The 20118-nt window shown below is 41.7% G+C and overlaps 1 protein-coding gene across 3 annotated transcripts in view; it reads right to left on the bottom strand.

Moving 5' to 3' along the window:
* IGF2BP3 (insulin like growth factor 2 mRNA binding protein 3) overlaps positions 1–20118 on the bottom strand; it is a 122329-nt gene that overhangs the window by 18415 nt on the left and 83796 nt on the right. For all 3 annotated transcript variants that reach the window (XM_006201803.4, XM_006201804.3, XM_031674234.2), the window contains exons 6-10: positions 12448–12729; positions 8715–8849; positions 7345–7467; positions 5026–5161; positions 3350–3475 (exon numbers count right to left, since the gene is read on the bottom strand). In XM_006201803.4, coding sequence (XP_006201865.1) covers positions 3350–3475; positions 5026–5161; positions 7345–7467; positions 8715–8849; positions 12448–12729 — 802 coding nt within the window. The remainder of the gene's footprint in view (positions 1–3349; positions 3476–5025; positions 5162–7344; positions 7468–8714; positions 8850–12447; positions 12730–20118) is intronic.

Below are 20118 nucleotides of genomic sequence, written 5' to 3'. Positions count from 1 at the left end.
ACAAAGCCCCTAACCAGGGTTTTTCAATGCCACATAGAAGAAAACAAAGGGGTTGGGGAGATGGAGCGTGGGTAAAGATAAAAAAGGAGACTAAAGAGACATCCCAGCTAAGTGAACTGTGTGACTCCTGACTGGATTCTTGACTGAAAACACACAGCTACATGGAACATTATTGGGCTAACTAAGGAAACTGAAATATGGACAGCATATTAAGTAACAGTGTTATGCCAAATTTCCTAAAAGTTTTGACAATGTTGTAGCTAACATCAAGGTAAATGTTCTTGAGGAGAACAGTTCAAAATAGTACAATGCATCCATTAATAATCACTTCTAATTACAAAGTTTATAAAAATACCAAACACCCAAGAGAGGATTACAAACCTATGTATTTGTAAAAGGAAAAGGCAACTGTGAGCACTTATTTTTAAAGCTCACAACAGCAAAGATTTTTCCCATTTTGGATAAAAGATGGATTACAAAAACATGTCTCCTTTCCACTTTTAAATTCGATGGATAATTCCTGACACATTCTTTGAGATCTAAGACCAATAGATGGATTTAGTCGTAGGTCTAAGTCTACAGAGAAATCACAAGAACACACTCATCTTTACCAAACGCACACAATATATCCACAATTTCAGCCATCCCAGCTAGACAGATGACAGACTTGCCTCATTTCTTAGCATTTAGTGTTTCAAGTGGAATCACCTATACCAGTTCAGGGAACTGTCCGGCTGTGATGTTGGGGATTCTGCTACATCACTACCTAGAATACATGTAGAGTAAAATATGCCCACTGGAATTCTGCAAAGAACATGGATTTCTAAGAATGTCCACATTTTATCCTTTTAAGAATGAGAATTTCCTTTTCCTGCCCTTGAAGCCACCAGGCAGGCCGTTCGGGGTTCCGGGCTCTGCCATCTTGCAGTGCTTCCCCCTTTGCCACTGGCAGCTCCTGAATCTTCCGTTCCCACTGGCTACTTCCAGTTGCACCTACTGTGTTTAGTTTAAAATTTCAAAAGAAGCAAGACCACCTTATTCCAGTGAGATCACTCTCATTACATTTATTCTTGGCTCACTAATTAAAGATCACTGATCTCCTTCTCCCAGGTCTTAAAATAAAACAGAACAGCTACTTGTTTAAGTCATTCAGACATTTAAGACGGTAAAAGTGCTTTGGAAATATATTTTTAATATGATATCACTTCTCTTAAAACAATCCTAATTTTTCCAACACAATAAATAAACTATTCTATAGAACCGTATCATTAAATTAAAAAATTGGTGAGGGGCACGGTGTATAGCTCAGTGGTAGAGCACATACCTAGCATGCACAAGGTCCTGGGTTCAATCCCCAGTACCTCCACTAAACATAAGTAAGTAAGTAAATAAACAAATAAACAAGTAAATAAAACCTAATTACCTCCCTCCCCTGAAAGAAATAACAATAATTTAAGAGAAGAGTTGTTCAATTTAAACTGGGAAAGTGACGAGTAGAGAGACTAAGGGGCTTGCCCAAGGAGTAAGCTAGAGCTGCTTGCAAGCAGAAATGTAGGTTAGATAAGAGCTTCTATAGCACAGAATTACTTTAAATAATCAGCTCCTCGTGGTTTTTTTTAATCAACATCATTTTACACTGAAGTGTCAGGGAAATATCTGCTCTAAACTCAATCATAAGACAAATGCATCTATTTGTAATAAAGAAATTAGCAGGCATCTTAGAGGTTAAGCCCATACACTCTCTTTAGGCTCACTTGTACCCTCTTTTTCTTATCAGACTCTATAAAAACTAGAAATGTTGGACCTGAAGGAAGAGTCCTTACAGATAATTCATCCAGCTCAGCTTCTTCACCGTGCAGGTGAGAAAACAAGCCTGGAGGGAAGTGGAGACCGACCACATCGATACCAACAGAGCTGGCCTGACCAGGGTTCTCCCAGCAGGGTGCTTTGTCTTCCCACCAGTTCCCTTTAACACCAGGGTACAAACATGGCAGCCACTTCACTTCACCTTGAGCCCTGGTACAAAGCTTCAGCAAACGCATCATCAAACTATTCACACTTGGTATGAAATTTTGATGCCGATCCTTGGACTAAAGGGCTTTGTTTCTAGGCCCAGACAGGTTCAAAGTGGCAGATGAGCTGCAGTTGGCAAATGATGCCAACAGTAAAGACAGAAACACACACACACACTGCAAGAAGATGACAAAAGCTAAGCACACCTAAGAGAGGCAAAGGCAAGTCTCATTCTAAAAGGGACAGGATGAACAATCAGCAACCTGTGTTCCCTGGAGGATACAGTGGCATTTTATTCTACATGTACTCTAGGCAGTGGTATAATGGAATCCCTCATCTCCTCCCCCTGGACATTTCTCTAATTTGGAGTAGGAGGTACCACTCAACACTTTATTTGGTAAGATCAGATCCAAATAGGAGGAGAAAGATGTAAAATCAAATTCATTGAGGAAGATCCTAGAATGCTAATTATTACACATGATTAACAATGATAATTGGAGGTAGACAATGCAAATGAATTGTGAACTTCTTTCCAAAACCAGTATTGCACAGGGGGAGGGTGTAGCTCAAGTGGTAGAGCACATGCTTAGCATGCATGAGGTCCTAGGTTCAATCCCCAGTACCTCCTGTAAAAAATAAATAAGTAAACTTAACTAGCCCCCACCCCCACCCCCAAACACTATTATACATGTTGTCTGCTCTGCTGCATTTATTTTCATACTATCACCGGCCTCCTATTTCTGACTCAGGAACAATTCTATTCTTAAAAAGCAAATATAAAAATAAGGATTATTTCTTAATAATCAACCTATTTAAAAACAAACAAATAAAAGCTGTTTAACGTTTGCATACAAACACACACGCACAGCAGATCTGTGGGCACGACTGTCTGAGCTCACTGTTTACTAAGTACAAACATTCAAACTGGAAAGCATGTCTGGTCTTTACTGACCTTTCAAAGCAGTAAACTTTCAGGTGAAGTTCAAGATGAAGGAAGCCTTTCAAAAATTTTTTCCTTCAACACTTAAAAATAATAACCCTTCCTCAGAGTCTACAACTTCTCTTTTTATATTTGAAAATACATGCTACCTACCACCCAAAAACTTCAAAAGAAGTAACTCAAATGTCTACAAAGATAAAAAGATTCCATTGACAAGAACTGGAAAGCACGTACTGGCGTCAAACTGATGAGCGATCACACAGGGACCAGGTTTTACATTACGACTTCCCCCAGTTTGCAACTAATGTCACACTACTTGAGGGCAGTAAGGTCAGACTGTGTCCCTCTGACTTCATCCCACTCAACCATCAAGAAGGCCAAGGCACACTCTCTTACCTCAAACTGCGGGTAAGGAGGAGTCATAGCTGAAGGGGGCCCTGAGGTGGGAGGTGGCATCCCTGAAGTGGGTGGGAACAGACCCAAGGCATTCAGATTCAATCCAGGAATTAAATGTGCTTGAAGCTGCAATGGTAAAAAGGTCCCTTCATTTTACAATTAAAAGGTAAGTGTCAGTGAGCATTTATAAGTGATAATATTAAGACTGTGACCTCTTGTCTAGTAAAGAAAAAAGATCATTTTATGACTCAAATTTTAGAACAAAGCAGACATCCATGTATAATTACATAGGTTTGAGTACATAGGCTATGTCTGGTTTATATTTCTTGATATTTTAAAATCCACGACTGTTTGCCTCCTCTTTGATCTGAAGCCACACTAGGCTTCTCAAAGCAAGGAACATAACACTTTCTTTCCTTTATGACCGGCTCCCAGCGCCTAGACACGCATGTACTCTGTACACTCTGGGTGCACAGTAAATACAGACTGAAAACCTTGCATTAACTGAGGAAGCAAGCAAACGAGATCTGTTCATTGAAAAACAAACCAGAAACACAGACACATCTATTAAGAGAGCTTTACTTCATGGAAAAATTTTGGCAGTCCTGAGGCTGAGTCAAGCCCTTTGGAAATCAGGTCCCAGCCGCATGAAACTACTACAACTAAACCTTTCTTTGGAATGGATCCAGGAGCCAGAAATGGGACTTTGTTTTGGTTTCATTCTATCAGGGTTGAGGAAGGTGGAGATTAGAGAACTGAGACGTGCACATACTTGAGACTCTTTCAAAGGCACACGGGGTCGGGTGCACTCCCGAGTGACCGAAACGACTGAATGGCAGTGGTAACGTGGAGGCAGGCAGGAGGCAGGCAGGCGTGGAGGGGTAAACCAATGGGCACTCTAGGCTCTTCCAACAAAGGTAGCATCATTTTCACATTTCCCTTCTCCTAAGTGTAATGTTTCAGATGACAGGCCCAGTTGAGGCTTTTTTCCCCCAATCATTTACTTGAAAATTCAAGAGGGACTTTTGAAATGCTCCATTTTCAGCACCATCCCATCCACTAAGGAATGTCAGCAATTCACTTTAATCGCCTTCACTGCATTACACAGGTGGGTTTGTCATTTGAAATTCTTCTACCGCCAAGGTTTATGAGTAACCAAGTAAGTTTTAAGTTTATATTCCTAACAGTAGCTTTCATGTGCACTGTATCTATCATAATCCTAATAAGCATACAATGTAGGCAGTAGCCCCATTTTATCGATAAGGAAACAATGCTCGGTGAGACCATGTAAGTTGTCCCAGAGGACAGAGCTATGGCTAATGAATGGTTGAGCTGGGATTCAAACCCAGTTCACATTCCTCTAAAGCCTACATGCCTAATAATCTCCTTCAAATTAACATCGCATGGAAGATACTAACCTTTTAAAGGCAGGTAGGTACTAGCCTTACCTCACAGATAAGCAAGCTAAGGCTCAAAGTTGGCTAAAATCACAGAGATAACCAAGCATAACGTCAAAGCCTGTGACTTCCGAACTTTTCCAGGGCACAGTGGTGCTAAAAATCAGTTAGAAACTACATCTAACAATGATGCCACTAAAAGAATCAACGTTAATGCAACTGAAAACATCTTTTAACTGTTCATCAAAATAAAGACACTTCCTTCATATTAAAACTAACATTCATGGAAGCAATATCATTTTCGTAAGACTCCCTGATTTTCTTCATTATCTCTTCCTCAGCTTTGGCACACGTTTCCACATTGCCTTTGACTGTAATGGTGCGCTCCGGATTGTACAGCGTCAGTTCCTGCAATCTGCAGAAGGAAACAGAGGGGGAAGAAAAAGACTGGAAATTATAGGAGGAAGAGAGTTAATAATAGTTCAGCCACAGATGGCAATCAAAACCCAAATGTGGAGGCTGGCAATACATAAAAGTGGGTGTTTAGGCATGATGAAAAATGAGTAAGCCCCCAAAGACATGAATCTAAGAACTGTAAAGCTACAAGAGAGAAGAAAATACTGCTCCCCTCCACCTTCTCAATAAAAATCACTGGGCGTACACAGTTCAATTAAGCCCATGTTTTAAACACAGGATACCTCTTGACCCCTTAAGGTGAACTATTTTCACAATTTAACAGTGAAATGAAAAGAAAATGATCAGGGGATCTACAGTTTTAGCAGAAACCAAGAACCAGATGTACATAACCGTTACGAAGTATGTTCCTCGTCTGCACTGACCAATTCTAGGCATAACTGGCATTCTCGTGCAATTGCCTTTTCTGGGTCACCAAGCAGGGAATAAGCACAGACATATTCCAAAAAGGAAAAGCAGAATTCATATGTCTAAACTTACTTCTTGCCAGTAACTTTAGAATTTATATCAAAGTAGGCTGGAGGAAATATAAATCTATTTTTGACTCAGTTTAAAAAATGGCCTCTTAATGACCTTTCAGACAACTAAAAAGTTAGAATGCAACAGCAATATTCAGGAAGCCCCTTGAAAATCAATTCTATTTCAATGAAAGAGAAGAAAAAGAAGATGCAGGGATATGAGAACCCTTTAATTGGAAAAAAGAAAGAAACCCCTTGCTTGACTCAGATCCTGCTGAAGCTTCAAAGTCCACTCAGATGACATCTGAGACCATCTAAGCCTGAGACAGTCAATAGCCTTGAAGGGAAAGCAATGAGAGATACTTACCTGGAAACAAGACTAAGTACACAGACTGAAAGGATACATGATATTGGGCCAGTTCTCCTTTATATTCCTAGGGGTAAAATTCTCACTGTCACTACCAGCTGTCTTAAGTTAAACTTGAACCAGATGAATGGGATCTTATTCTTTAATGTCTTCCTAAACTTGCTAAAAATAGAAACATCTACCCAATGAGGACTATTTGGCCAAGACTAAAGAAGTGTTTCTCATCTCCAGTGTCACCTCTCCTCTCCCCTGCCAAGCATTTTATATTACGCTTTTTAAAAGCTGCTTCCAGAACACCTTTTAAGATTTCTTTCTCTTAAAACCCTCCCATTTTCTGAGCATAACATTCAAGATAGGGTAGGACTGCTGGTTATTTTTACCACTTTGTGGTTTTTCCATCATTTACAACCAAGCAGGACTTTCCTACCTCCGTACCATCCCTTTCTTTGAAAGCTCCTTGCTACATGAGCATATTTTCCCCGTCTTTCCTACTATTCTTCATTAGTCCATCAAATCTCTTCCCACCTCAACTTTTTTGGGTACTCTGAATGAAACTAAGGAAAGCCACCCTCAGAAAAGAAAGGCCTTTCCACATCATTGCAGAGCACTTATGGACCCCAGGTGTGGTGGCCAGCCCCCAGGCTGACCCACTCCCCAGAGATGTGTAGCCCCTCCCACACTGAACAGAGCTGACTTGTGTGAACAAGAGTGAAATGGTACAGAGTGCGACCTCTGGGGCTACGTCCTAAAACACATTAGCACTTCCGTCTTGCTCTTTCCTAGAGCATCCACTCTGAAGGAAGAAAGTTGCCTAGTCCCGAAGACAGCCTGACAGCCGTGTGGAGAGGTCCACGAGGAGAGAGCTGAGCTTTGTCCAAGAGCCGGCACCAACTTGTCAGCAGCATCAAGAGACCCCGAACCAGAACCACTCAGTCAACCTGCTCCTGTGTTCCTGACCCACAGAAGCTGGTGAGCAATGTGCGCTCACCCTTGTCTTCAGCTGTCAGATGTTGGGATACTTTGTTACACAGCAATGGATAATACACTGTATTACGTATTTCAACTCTGGGAGTAAATGCCAGAAAATATGACCAAGGCTGCAGCTACAAAAAATGAATGTGAAGTATTTAGTGCTTCCTGCCTTTTGAGTCAGATAGCAGGCAGTGGACCGAGTTTGAGAAATGAAGTACAGTGGTACAGGCCAGCTCAGACAACTGTAAAATGCTTAATATATAACCTACAGCTTAGAAGTAGTGTTTGAAAATGTTCTAATTCAGAAGAAAGTAAGACGGCACTTACGGAGATATTGTGATTTTAGTGTCCGTGTCTTGCTCAATTTTTTTAAGGTTTCTTCCTTCCTTACCAATAAGACGTCCTACAAAGTTATTATGGGCTAAGATCTTCAAGGGAATCTCTTCTGTGCTGTAAAGAAAAAAAACACGGTCATGAAATCAGGGTAAGTAAACCTACCCTTGGGTAAAAAGACAATATTCATTCATTAAACATTTACTCCCTACCTACTACATAGGAAGCATTACGCTGGGTAGAGTTTAAAGCCTGTGACCATTAGCCTACATTCTAGCGATGCATGAATAGAGGGGGTGAAAAAACATTAACAAGTGTTTGGAGAGAAGTTAATTTTTAAAAGTTTTCTGTTCATCTCAGGAAGTATTTTCCAGTGATGGATTCTGTTAGCTCTTTGAAAACACCTTACTCAAATCTAGTACCAGTAAACAAGGTACAAATGCAAAACAGTATGATGTTAGAATATGTTTAAAACACCTAGAGACAGCATTCCCAATTTACATAAATAAACAGAAGGAACTCAACAGTGGTAACACTTTGGGGAAAGAATTTAAGAGCAGGAGGGAGGGGCAGGGGTTCACTTTCCTTTTGTACTTTCCTAAATTCTCAAGTCTTATACACATTACTGTTTAAAAAATGTCATTGGGGTTATCTGGACGGTGGCCTTTTCTTTACTTTTCTCTATATTAAAAAAAGAATTAATCTTACAAAACAGCAACTTATAACTAACAACTTATAACTAACTTATTTATACTGTATTTTAAATGCATATATCCAATGTGTGCTAAAGGTCCCTACAAATGAAGTGCTGGTGCCCCCATCCCCAGGAGTCTGTCTCTAGCACAGCACCGTGCTGAACACTGCAAGCAGCCCAGAGCCCAGCCTCTGCTCAGGGTTCCTGTGCAAAAAAAGATATTTGGAGTTTCAACCTTAAACACCCAAATAAGTCTCCAGTTTACCTTAGCACAAGATGAGGGGCTCCCCACCTTCATTCTCCCCGCTGCTGCAGGGTGGGGCTGGGCAGACAGAAGCGTGAAGGAGTGAGGATCTGGGGCTCCTGCTTTGGGTAAATCCCTTGGGCACTTCTTGGACCTTAGGTGGGCTTCCTGTGACCCCCCCCCCATCGCCTTCTTCTGCAGCTGGACTTTCCCCATTAACACCACCCACAACATATCCCAACATGGAACGAAAAGAAGTATTTAAGAGATTTATGCTTTACAACCAAGTCAACAGTCCCAACCCACTGTCACTCTTTGGGACAGCATTTCCCTTGGTTTGTTGGCAATTCCCAAGAATTGTGTCGCACAATTCCAACACAAGACAGCATAATATCAACCTCTTCAAGGTTAATCCTCTTTACTCACAATTTTATATCTTGAGCTTCTTTGTGCATGATCTCCAGGATAGACTTACAAGCCGCAGAGGTGCCCTCAGGGGTAGAGAGGATAGTAATCGACTTCTCAGCAGCGCCTGCATTCTCTTTACGATGGACATCAATTCTTACGGGGTGCAAAAAGGGGAGGAAACACGAGCTGTGAGCACGTATTCACGACAGAGCCTGTAATTACCAACTCTGAAGTCACAGGACTTCTGAGCAAAGAGTGGATGACTCACTTCCCTCAAGAGCATAAACTCTTGATAAGCTGTCACCATTGATGAGACAAATATTAGTTCCCGGAATTCTCCCCTCTCTTTCCCCAAGTAGGGGTATCTTTCATTCTGTGCAAGCTGCATGTGCTTAATTTTCCTTTTCGGTGCCACAGGTCAAACACTCACATCCGAGAGCCTGGGTTCAAACAAAAGGCCTTCTTCTGCTCTAAACCCAAGGGGAACTGGAACACATGCCAAGAGGACTGGGGTGGAATCCCACAGGCCAGGCTGAACGCCTGCCTCTACGCAGCACGTCCACCATTCGTCATATGTGGAGATTTCGTTCATCTGTTTCCTCCTGCAGGGCTCCTTCTATATTGCCTCCTTGATAAAGGCAAGTCCACAGCAGTGATAGGAACGGAAGCCAGAGAGATGGCAATTCTACGTCAAAGAAAAGCAAATGGCCAATAAACACAAAATGATGTTCAACCTCACTGGTAATTAAAACAAGATGTCATTTTCTTCTAGATCTGCCGATATTTTAATGGATGAAATTAAGTACTGGCAAGAGGGTGGGTAACTGGGCACACCCATACTCTCGGCGTGGAAGAGGGTGTAGAACAAACTGCCAGGACCTAGCAAGGCTAAGCCGCAGGTTATCTCTTGGCCCAAGAACTCTACTTCTCATAACATCTACAAACGGAGTCTCACGCATGGGCCAGCACTGGTCTTTCTCACCCTCGGCACTACTGACATTTTGGGTCAGATCAGTGCTTTGCTGTGGGGCTGTCCTGTGCACTGTAGGACGGTCAGCAGATCTCTGGGCTCTGCCCACGAGATGCCAGCAGCAACCCCCCTCCTCCAGTTATGACAACCCAAAATCACCTCCAGACATTGCCAAATGTCTGCTGGAGGAAAAGATCACCACTGGCTGAAAACCACTGAAGTGCAGGAATGTTCACTGTAGCACTACTCGTGCCAGAAAGAAAATTGGAATTATCTTTAAAATACCTATCAGGAAGAAATGGTTCAGCAACATTATATATTATACAGCTGTTCAAACGCATGTGGTAATAATATTACAGGTACCAATGTAGTAAGAGGTCCTTGATCTTCTGTGAAAAAACACAATGCATACCATGATACGATTTCTCTTTTAAAGCTACACATGTTAGTAGATACATGGAACCGGTCCCGTGAAGACACATCCCCGAATAAACAGTGGTCACCTCGGGGGTTAGATGAAGGGTAACTCTTTGTTTTTACAATGTGCATACTATACATTTTGGATTAGAGACAAAATAAGTCTTCTTTTTAAAAAGTACAAAAAAGAAAATCAACTATCCAAAAAAGTGTGTTCAGGGGAATTTAAGTATCTGTGCGTTCCTCTGGCCACTCAGACACTGGACAAGAGCTACGTAGCTCCTGGGCATGAGAATGACCACTTCATCATGCCAATAAAATGAAAGCTTGCATTTCTTTTTCCTAAATGTCTGACTGAAAACTGAAGATTTATCTCACAACTAAAACCTACCACTAAAAATAAGGGCAATGTAGAAATGAAACAACTAAGGGCTATCCAGAAATGACCAATAAAAAAGTATCTAAGTATCTGAGAGAGCAGCTTCCATCTCTTCCAGTCCCTGTTCAATTCCCCATCACGGTAAGTATCGCTTCTGTCCTAGTAGCAACATGTTCATCTCCCTCCTTCTGGTTTACTTCCACCTGCTCTGTGTTAAGGGTTACTAAACCCTGATCCTCCCAGAGAAGGAGATGCTGCTTTACAGATGAGGGTAGCCCTCTGCGGCCATTCCAGAAACAGAGGCTCTGATAATGACTAGCTTCAGTGGCAAGAGTTAATTAAATCCGCTAGCAGAGCTGCAGGTGAATCATCGGATACAACAAAAACTGCTTCCCTTCCCTTTCCCTCCTCCATCCTCCTGCTTAAATAAAACAAACAGTTCAATTTAAATCACAGAAGCTCTTTCCTCTGACAAGGAAATGAGTAGCTTTAAAAGGAACAACTCTCTCTGCCACGTGACAAGGAAGGGGAAACCATTAATAATTAGTTTCTGCAGGTAACAGTGGATCATGGGTAGCAAGAAGCCTTTAAATTTTACTATTAAAAGCAGGCAGATCTAAGATGAAAACTGACTGGGCTAGGGTTTAATTGTCTTCCCCACCCTCTACATGATCAAGTCAAGGCCACTGAGCTGCACCAAGGTCACCAGCACCCAGCACCTCCTGCTTCAAAGCAGGGAAGGCAGGACCAGACGCCACTCTCTGGGGGAGGGGCACACAGCCACCACTGGACAGCTCGTTTGGGTTCTGCCTGAGTAAGGAATCTGCTCGCTCAGCACAGGCATGGCACCTAAGATGAGTACAGATAACCTTCTAAACCTGTGGGAACAAACACAGAAGCAAGGTATACACAGCACCAGACTTGTACTTTCTGAGAAAGATTGCTGAATTCCTTGGATCACACAAAATAACTGTTCTTACTAAATTTAAAAAGCAAAATAATACACAGTTGTCTCTGTAGCTGGCCCAAGGCCACATCCCTACACTTCTGTGTAGAAGGACACAGAGAGGTGTGGACACAGCCTCGTCCCCCTACTCCACCCACAGCTCCTCAGGAAACCTGGCAGCAGCCGGCCCAGAGCTGTGCCTGGGGGCAATTTACACAACCAGGGTGGCAAGGGAGCTCATCACCAAGCTTCTTTGGGTCAAAATCTCCACATACAGCACAACGGGATGGTTTACAAAGCAAAACAATGAAGATATAATGCACTGTAGCTTCTAAACTGAGAAAGTACCTCAGATGTATGTTAAGAGCACTAAACATCATTCACCTGCAGTTATTTCAGTCACTTGACAAGTGTGAGAGCCTTCCACACACCAGGCAATGTGCTCAGCACTGGGACCATGGGAGTCAATCAAAACCAACAGTTCCTGCTTTCTACTCCTAAAAAGTTAGCTCCAGGGTCTGACGGAGGAGAAATCTTTCAATCCCTTAAAAGCTGCAAATTAAAACTATCAACTGACTACATGGCTTAAATATGGACAATAAGCTGAATGACTCTTGACTCTTGGCTAAAGTAAAGCAAGACTGAAAAACGATCTGTTTTGGACCCAGGAAATTACTTCCAAAAGCAATGAAGGCAGGTATCACGGGAGGCAGGAGTGGAGAAGGGGGAGCAGAGAACCACCTAGAAGCTGCCCTTTTGTTCACCAAGGCCTCCCTCATCAGAAGGGGATTAGGTATCATTTGTTTTCCAATCACGTGTGAAAATCTGAGGCTCCCTTTGAGATTAAGTTTTAGCCCCAGGTTCATATAAAATGAACACTGAGATATCAAATCACAAGGTTCTTCCGGATTCCCAAGGACCATACCAGATGGGATCATAACCGCGTTGGGAAGGGCGCCAAGCACCAGAACAACATACTCTGTTTTTAAGACTCAAGGGGAAACCGTGAACGCCCCCCGACACACTCAGGAATACTCACTTCGACTGGGTCTGCTTGGTAATGTTCCGAATGGTGGCACCTTCTTTTCCAATAATGGCTCCAACGAACTGGGTGGGAACCAGCAGGCGCAGGGGCAAGTCACACGGTTTCTGCTTGGACACTGACCCTGGAGACCCCTGCCTCGATGAGCCCCTCTGCCCAAACCCACGGCGACCCCGGGGCTGCTGCGAGGGGTTCTGCTGGGCAGCCATTTCGTCGGGGATGTAGGCCACTTTCAGCGTGAAGTTCTCTAGCTGGAATCCATTCAGTTTGTCTAAAGCTCTAAAAGTGGACAAGGAGCAGGGGTTGGGGAGAGAAATCGAGCTATGTAAAAGAACTTCCAGCAAAGTAATACCCACCTCTCCCACTTGGGATTATTGGCTCTAAAACTTCTAAACAAAGCAAACTCAGACCACATAACCCACCCCCTACGACTTTTCCTTTGAAGACACACAGGAAAGACCAACAAGTTCCCAAAGGGAATGTATTTGCCATCTACCAATAAAGTAAAGAATATTCTGTCCAACTCTTGACTACGCTATTACCCATGAGGTTAGTAACAGCTTATGAGTTCCCGAACAGCAGGAGGGAGTGAGCAGTCCCCGTCCTGCCTAGTCTTTTCAAATCAGAGTGGAAAAGAGGTTACAAATACAAACCTCCCCCTTACTTCAACCTCATAAAAAAATGCAGATTTATTTAAAACATTTTAAGAATCAAAGGCCAAAAGTCTCTAAGCTACTCACTGGAGATGGACAGAATTTAACACTCAGGGAAATCAATCACTATAAATTCTCAGTACCTACTATGAGCCAGTCCCTGAGAAAATACCTGACCTTGTCCAGTTTGATATGATTTGGGGCAGAGAGGCAGTGGTGGTGGTGAACCCTCCCCCAAAAAAGCAAATGAAGCTATTTTCTACCTTATCTATTTATCCATCTATCCATCCATCCACTCATCCCTCTATTCTGAGAGAAGCTTTACTTCTTTTTCCTTTCATTTTTGAACCTGATGATGGGAAAGTACCCATTCTTAAGCATACATCTCAATGAATTTGCACACGGTGAACATGCACATCCAGATCCAGAACCAGGACACACCAGGGTTCCAGACACCTCGCCAGTACCTCCTCCCAATAACGGCCCCTCCCCTAGGCTTCCAAAGCCTTAGATTGATTTTGCCTGTTACATTTCTTTATAAATATTTATGAGTAGACATGTACTCTCTCGTACCTGGCATCTTTTACTTATCATGCTTTTAAGATTCATCCCAATTCTTGTGTTCTACTTCACCTACATATTTGAAAAGCGGAGAACTCAAAAAAAAGTTGATAGAGAAGATACGGCCAAGTTATCAGAAGCACACGTAAACACATTCCTAGTAATACATACGCCCAGTACACAACAACATTAAAAACAAATAAAGGCCCCACACTTTCTCTCAGGTTCCTCAGATTCTTTGCTCAGATTGTGTTCCAATGGGCCCTGAGTTCAACCCAGGCAGGGAAAGAAAAACAGGCATGAAACAGTCTCTCTCTAGTTGCTCAGAATGGTCATTTCTGGCTCACATGCTGCTGCTTTCCTTATTTGGGGCTCTTCAACTTTTGACTTGGATGGAAAGAAGGAAAAAAGATAGTCCCAGCACCAAAAAGGGCACCAAAAGCATGAAATTAGATGGCAGAGCTAGGCAACCAGACAAGGCATACTACTGTTCCTAGGACCAGAATTCTGCCCTTTTCTCACCTCAATCCCCTGTTCCGTCACTGTCCGACAGTGCCTTGCACACAAATGAACTCCTATTATAAAAGATCCCAGTCATACAGAAGAGCAAAGCATCAAGAAATTTCTCTGGCACCATCACCAACTCTCCAAGACCCCTCCCAGAGTAACTGTTCACAACTGTGATAACTTCTGAAAAGGGCCCAGTCCTTCCTATATGTTTACACAGGTGTGTACATGTTCAGTACCTTCTTTAAAAGCATAACTGAGATCGTGATACACAGTCTTGTGACTTGCTTTCCCCCAGATATAATATATCTTGAAATATTTCCTTGTGATTTCTATGTCTGAAAGGCATTCTTTTCATAAGCTTCAGAGGTGACAGCAGGGCCACAGTACAACTTATTTTATCAATGCCCTGATATAAGATACTTACGTTAAATACTGTTCCTTGTTTTTTCCCTCTCCCCTTTCTTCTTAAGGAAAATGCAGATTAATGGCCCTAAAATATTTTGGCTGTTTCTGAAGGAAGACAACAGCTGAGAAACTGTATTAATATCTACAATGTGCATTTATTATACAAAGTCTCAACCAACTAGACAGTCATTCAAAGCAATATTAAACCTTTTAAAGGCCAGTAGAAACAGATCATTGAAAGTTCTTCCAAAAACATAAGGAAAGCCCAACCCAACGAAGGAATCTACTATACCTTCGGGCATAAAAGGCAATACAGTTCACTATGACATCCTTTTCCACTACAAAACTGAGTATTGCCAGCTTCAGAAGAGAATAAATTTCACTGTGGAATTAAGTCAGTAGTGTTACCAAAAAAGGTAATTAAATTCTTTTCTGAGTGGGAGGTAAGAGGGAGGCAGACAGACAGACCTCCTTCTCCATGGGCATAAACAGAGAAGAACATGTCAGTCACCAGCCGCTTTTATGCACTCTGGGGCTCTCCAAATAAAGCCACATGTGTCCCAAGAAACAACACTCTCAACTCGGCATAACCTGTAACGTCCAAACTTCACTGTGCTGCTTTAAAAAGATTTCTTTGAAGGGAAGAGAAAAGATTCTCTCACTTGGGAGGTCAGATAGCACACTGTTCCAGGACCCAGTGCGGAGTCTGGGTCCCAAAGACTCCCAACTCAGGCTGTCAAAGAGCAGACAGCACAAACTATGCATGTGCCATGGCTAACTGTGTATATGCCTCCGCTAACGGCCAATGAGGCAGGGTTCCTGACCCCTCAAACGACAATGCTCCAAACTTGGACATAGCTGAAGGGTCAGGAGAAACCTAACTGCAAACAACAGCTTTCTCATAACTAAAATTCTACATTTCTGAATTTTAAGTCAACAACTGTAACTTTTCTACGCACAAAGTTTAACATTCAGCTATATCGTTTAGCAGTCTGCTGAGTTCAGGGGAAAACATTATAGTATTTTCACCAACTCACCCATATATGTGAGACGTGTGATGAACAACTGTCATCGTAATTATTCAAAACATATGCATTCAGTTTAAATGGAACTCAAGGCTGTTTACCTCACCTGTGTATGACTCAGGATTCCCCTTTCCCATCACTATGTGACTCTGCTCTGATGCTACTGTAAGAGTCATTCCGAAGATGGTAAGTAGTTTCATTAACTGGCAGCACTTAATTACACTGATAAGTTTATTGGGGTAGATCACAGTGTAGAGCTGAAAGGGCCCTGAGACAGAGAATAAATAATTTATCTCAAGGATGAGGGAGAAAGAAATGAGACCCAGAGAAGTTAAACTTATCCAATGGTCCACAGATACGGATCTGAAAAACAGGTGGACTAGAGACCAGAATGCTAACCCAGCTTGAACAGTAAGTAAGCCATGTAACCGTGCAAAGGCCATGTCGTTGTTTGGCATTCGTAGCCTCCTCACCTACGAAACTAGAAGATTAGATATGGGCCCTCTCAACTCTAACCTGCATGTCTCTAACCTCCTCTTTCTTACATCTAGACCTCACTGCTGTACATCCCATAGGTCCTAACAAAATGAGGCTGTAAATTACTGTAAAAGTCATACCATTGTGCTTTCTCTTGTACCAAGAATAAGAGGATGAGACAAACAATTCAGCAATAATTACCGGAAGCCTGATCACACCACTGCAGGAATCCATTTCAACAAAACAATTACAGACAAAGCCTATGCATTTACCCACTAAGGAACTTCATTTCTAAACTAGTTCCAAAAGAAAAAAAAAAAACCTGCAAAAACCAAAACAAAACAAAAAACTGCCAACAGCCTATATGCCCAGTAGAGGCCTAGACAGAGACTGTGGGGGGAATCAAGTATCACATAGAGATTAACTCACAGAATGATCTTTGGTATTTTAAAAGTTGCAGTGTGTGGGACAAAGTCTGCCAAATTTGATTGAAAACTTAACAGCGGTTATCTCTAAATGGCAAAAAGGGCAAGAAATTCCTTGACCTCACTGCTTGGCCTATTTTTCCTTTTTCCAGAGTAAATCTATTTACATAATTTTCAAAGTTTAAGGATAAACATCCTCCCCTTTAGCGATCAGCCAAGTTGTGTCAAACACTTCTGGCCATAACTGTGTGTACCTGACACAGATCCACCTGTAAAGATCTGCAATAATAGCTTCAAAATATCAACTATATTCCCATTTCCCAACAAAAAATTAACATCAGAAATAAGTACCCTAAAAAATAAAGTTTAAGAACTAAATGCCTACAAATTCTAAAGGGTTATTTCTTTGCCGCACACTACAAATCTTCCAATGACTAGTACCTGTCTTTGTGCTACCGGAGCATCCCCAGAAGATGAAAGGAAGGAAATAGTGTTCAGAAACCCAAGTCTCTCACTTCCAGGAACAAGAAACACTACGTATATACTTCTGGCTTTAATGATTTTTTGAAGTTTCATTATTTTTACTCACTTATTTTAATAAATCAATAATTTGAGGCTTAAGGCTAAAACAAAGGTATATGTTTCCTAGTAATATGTGTACTATTAACCCTAAGATTTTTCCTAGCCACAAGGTGGCAGGAATTTCCATGTTAAATTCTGTCTTAGAGAAACAGCCTTATTGAGGAATCCCCTTAAAGTGTCATTCATAGAGCTTTAAGTAACAAGAGGCTTTTGAACTAAGTCCCTAACTTCTGATTATCAGTAGCCAATCATTTTCTGAAATGAAGTATCCTGCGCAAAAACAGGCTGTTATCAAAAGCAATGAGAAATGCATAACAGCTGCTGGCTTAGGAGCTCTCATACCTTTTAGATATTATGATAAGTTTTTGAGGTACTGTCAGCCTCCTTCAACAGCCTCAATGAGCTAAGGACTATAATTATTCCCATCTTCCAGACAGGGCTGAATTATGACAGATTAACTTGACCAGAGTCACAGCTATAAAAGGGGCACAGGGAATCCATTCCTTGGAACTGGACTATGGAACACACCCTCTTAACTTCCATGCTCCACTCACATCTGCACAAGCACATTCCAGTTACACAGATTCTCAAGAAATGATTGCTTTAAAAAATAAAGGAAAAAGTAATGTCACCTTAGTCCTCATTACCTAAAGAAGGGAGCTTTGGATGGCTGCCAAGGAAAGAGCACGAAGATACCATGCCAGGGTAGTTTAGACAGCAGACAGGCATTCCAGACCGACAGCAAGCTTGCAGGGTTCAATGGAGCAAGTTCTGGACGGACCAGCCTTCCCCAGCTCAAGCCACTTCCAGCTGCACTACAGGCAGCTCAGAACCAATGGGTTGAATAAGAGTTATTATTTACCAGGTGCCAGGCCATTTGATAAGACCACTGTCTATAAATATGGGCATACATGTTAGTTCTTGTCAACTCTCATTCTGTAGCTGAGAAAACTGAAGCTCAGAGAGGTCAAGATTTCAGTCTGAGCTGCCTGACTCCATGGTTCAATGCCTCTTAAATAAAATTGATTCTCCTCAAAGAATGATAATATACTCTGCATCCTTTTAGATGCAATTTTCACAGCATTATACACAGAACTGATTTGTCCATTCTTTAAATCTATTAACCTTCTCTGAATACCCATTTGTTTTCTAATTCTCTTTGATCTTTGGATTCCTGAGGGGGAGAAAACCCAATTTCTTACAAGGAAACTCAACTTGGGCAGGAATTAAATCAAGTGTTTCCTCTCCCAATACTCCTTCACCACTGGGAGGTACATCCTTGAGCAAAGAGGCTGTACCTTTATTCATTGGTAACTTCTGGTCAATAGTTGTTACTCAATAAATGTAAATAAACTGACTCTTAGAACAAAGGATATGATGACTATTTCCCTCACTGAAACACCCAATTTATTTGTTTAGATTATGCAATTACCAAAGCTACAAATTCCCAACAGTCTTCTCCTCCCTCCTTGTGATAAACAGGACCCTGCCAATCTCCAATGACCACTAGGAAGTACTGAAGTGTCTCCACACTCAGCTTGCTGTCATGTTAGGATTCTTTTCAGCAGTTAATTCTGCCTTGACCAGCAGCCTACCCTGCCTGCCACTTGTACTTTTAATGCTCTGGGGGTACTTTTTAAGCGGGCAGGGGGTGCTAAATGTCAACCTGTCCCTATTAAAGTTCACTTTAAGTCTCTTCAAAGTTGTGAAGGTGTGTCTCCAACACGCGCTCTCCCACACGACTACAGAACATTAACTTCGTCATTTTCCCTCTTACTTAGCTAGCCTCACATCAATTACCAAATCAGGCAATTAGAACAGGCCGCTTGACAATCTCCAGATATCCTTGGGTTTATCATGCTATCCCGTATCTTCCATCTAACAAAGAGTTAACTCTACCAAGTATCTATTACAGGTCTTTGTAAAGACTGAAACATGTAAATGAGTGGAGCCTCTGCATTCCCACTGCTCACTTTTGCCCCTCAACCTACTTGGGGTATAAAACATGAAGTTTCCTTATATGATATGTCTGAACAATAAAGTTTGTAAGAAATACGTTTATCTGGCAAATCATACCACAGCTTCTATAATGTCCTCAGATAAACTGTTAACATTTTTAAAATGAATGAAGGATACAAACAGAATGAAAAACAGAGTAGTTTAAAATATATTGAATCTTATATTAAAACATTAAAAGTAAATCTGAAGTCTCGATCACGCAAAGTGAAATGAACACAATTAGACCGATGCTACTTATCACCTACTTGATGGGCAGTCTGATAAAGCCTCGTGTTAGGGAGCAGTAAGGAGAAATGGACTCACACAGTGCTGGTGGGAATTTAAAGTAGTTCAAGATCTATGAAGGGTAATTCATCAATATCCAACAAAATTTTTTAAATGCACATAAATTTTGATTCAGCAAATCTACTTCTAGGAATTTACCCTACAGCTATACTCACACACATAGAAAATGACTGCAGAAAGGGATTCACTATGTCATTGCTCATAACTGCAACAGACCAAAATATCCAATCTGGGACTAAGTCAACTCATACCCATAGAATTAAGTTATATCCAACTTGAAGAGATATATTTATATGTATAAAAATACTCAAATGTTATGGTCTCGTTTGTGTAAAAAGGAGAAAGAATCCACAATATATTAGTCTTCATATGGTTTATCTCCGAGGAAGGGAACAAGGTAATTGGGGAACAATACTAGGACAAAGATTTGCACTACATGCATCTTCAGACCTTTAAAATTCATAAGCATGTGAATATTACCAACTTAAAAAGTAAAGTTCCACCTGTATTATGCGAATTTCCATCTCCTTCCCAGCCCTATCTTTCTTTTCCTAGTCCCTCCACGTGTGGGTACTGCCTTTGGTAACCTCACTGTATTCCCACTCTTGCTGCTGGTTTTGCCTTTCCCCTTTAGGGCTCAGGGTCCGCGAGCATGGTCTTTTCCTTTCATCTTCCCTACACAGAGGACAGTCTGTTCCTGCCTGCACTTCAGCTGGAGGTGGTTAA

The sequence above is a fragment of the Vicugna pacos genome, chromosome 7, assembly GCF_048564905.1.
Source record: "Vicugna pacos chromosome 7, VicPac4, whole genome shotgun sequence".
Taxonomy (NCBI): domain Eukaryota; kingdom Metazoa; phylum Chordata; class Mammalia; order Artiodactyla; family Camelidae; genus Vicugna; species Vicugna pacos.
Note: the sequence above shows the minus strand (reverse complement) of the source record. Positions and strands in the feature narration are given on the sequence as shown.